The sequence below is a fragment of the Fulmarus glacialis genome, unplaced genomic scaffold (assembly GCF_000690835.1).
Source record: "Fulmarus glacialis isolate BGI_N327 unplaced genomic scaffold, ASM69083v1 scaffold25223, whole genome shotgun sequence".
Taxonomy (NCBI): domain Eukaryota; kingdom Metazoa; phylum Chordata; class Aves; order Procellariiformes; family Procellariidae; genus Fulmarus; species Fulmarus glacialis.
Genome location: NW_009202723.1, coordinates 22,572 through 24,680, shown reverse-complemented (window position 1 = coordinate 24,680; position 2,109 = coordinate 22,572). Strand labels below are relative to the sequence as shown.

Here is a 2,109-nt window from a genome sequence, read left to right as displayed (position 1 = left end):
AGGCTGGAAGGGGGTGGAGTTGCTGTTTTTACTTTGAACACAGTGAAGACTTTAGCTTGGAACTTGCATTTGTGGAGCTCCCAGCCGGCAGGAATCAGCTCTCCCTCCTGTGGGAGAGCTCCAGGGGAACGGGCTGTGTCGTTCCGCTGCCCTGCGCTTCGGGGTGGCAGCTTCAGGGCAGCGGCGAGGGCAGGAGGCATGGGGCGATCTTCGGCTGTCTTCCTCTCCTCCGTGCCCCCTTCGCCTTTTCTCTCTCTCTCTTTTTGTTTGTTTGGGGGTTTGTGCTAGCGCTGCCTGTGCCAGGAGGGATCCGGGAGTGAGCCATCCCTCGGCTGCACAAATTGGCTTCCCACCTGCTCACAGCCTCGAGGAAGTTTCCCCTCCATCTGAGGTGTTGTGAGAAGAAGAAAGGCAGGAGGTGGCTCAGAGCCCACCGGCCCGTGGTGCCGAGCCCTGGCATGTGAGGGGTGGGCAGGGGGACAGGAAGCTTTCCTCTTGCTTCCCCGGAGATTTGGGATCACACGTAGACCATGAATGGATCCTTTTTCAACCAGACTCTCCTAGAGCAGGGAGCTTACCCCAACAGGACCCAGGGCTTGGGGATGCTCATCTCCTCGGTCCTGGCGCCCGACGAGAGGAGCCTTTACATCACGCGGGTGGTGCAGATCGCTGTCCTCTGTGTCCTCTCCTTGACTGTGATGTTTGGCATCTTCTTTTTGGGCTGCAACTTGCTCATAAAGTCGGAGAGCATGATTAACTTTCTGGTGAAGGACCGAAGACCTTCCAAGGATGTGGGAGCTGCAATCATGGGTCCTCGGTCCTGGCGCCCGACGAGAGGAGCCTTTACATCACGCGGGTGGTGCAGATCGCTGTCCTCTGTGTCCTCTCCTTGACTGTGATGTTTGGCATCTTCTTTTTGGGCTGCAACTTGCTCATAAAGTCGGAGAGCATGATTAACTTTCTGGTGAAGGACCGAAGACCTTCCAAGGATGTGGGAGCTGCAATCATGGGACTTTACTGAAGCCACCGGGCTTTTGTAGGCAAGTGAACTGTCTGGACCTGGTGCTGAGATGCAGATTCCCATGTGTTTGGGGCAGCTGGGGGGGGACTGGAAAGGGGGGAGGGTCTTTTAATGTGTCTGTGTCCATGGGAAAGCAAATCTGCGCTTCCCAGTCAACAAACTCTGTCGTGATGCATGGGGAAATCTCCCCAGAGTTGTATGAAGCACAATAAATGACCAGCATCGTGTTGCATGCAGAAATGGCTTAAGTTTTGCATGAAACTTGCAGAAACAGTGATAATGTGCAGATCTGGACTCTTTTCTGCTGTTACCTTGGATACTGCTACCTGGGATTTAGGGCTAAAAAAAAAAAAAAGGAAAAAAAAAAAAAAGGCAAATAACTCACTACAAAAAGAAAACAAAAAAACAAGCTAAAGGGAAAGCAAAATGCATGGCATGGACCACATCTTTGACCATGGGGCAGGGGAAGGGAAGTGCCGTGTGGGTCCTACAACAAAGTCTGCATGCTACAAAATGTGTCAGTCTGTTTGTATTTCGGACCTCAAGCATGCATCTTCTGGTAGAGCTTTGTAAGGGGGAAAGCATGTTCTTCCCTATTTTTCTGAGCTATCCTGTTAAATAAACTGGTACTTTCTTCTTTCACACTATGCTGAAGGAAGAAAAGAACCCAGGTAAATACAAAAAAACACTCCAACCCCAAAACAAAAGCATGCTTGTTTTTGTACACAACAGCCCTTTTTTCAAGTGCTACATTGTTACAGTCCTTGAGGTTTTTGTAGTTTTTTGAAAACTGGTGAACACTCAGGAAGAAAAGAACCTGTTTCAAAAGAATTTTGTGTTGCCTTCATTTTCTTTCTCTCTGTGTGCGGAGTTCAGGTATTTCAATCCTAGTTCCAGATATAATCATCTCACCTTCCAATTGAACTCTCATTAGAGATATTTCTTTAAAGCAGAAGCTACCATACATTTTTCACAGGCAAGTATCAGTTACCACTAGCAAATAAATTCATCAGGAGCTATGTATTTCAGGCTTGTGTTAAATACCAGCACAGTGCTGAAGCAGAGATTCATAAAGATGCACCGAGCGC

The 2,109-nt window shown here is 48.8% G+C and overlaps 1 protein-coding gene across 1 annotated transcript; it reads left to right on the top strand.

The window, feature by feature from the left end:
- Positions 1–530: 530 nt before the first annotated feature.
- On the top strand, positions 531–1,382 carry RPRML (reprimo-like). Its single transcript, XM_009574406.1, has 2 exons — positions 531–633; positions 807–1,382. Exons 1-2 carry the CDS (start codon positions 531–533, stop codon positions 1,019–1,021), a joined length of 318 nt encoding a protein of 105 aa, XP_009572701.1. The 3' UTR covers positions 1,022–1,382.
- The last annotated feature ends 727 nt before the right edge of the window (positions 1,383–2,109 follow it).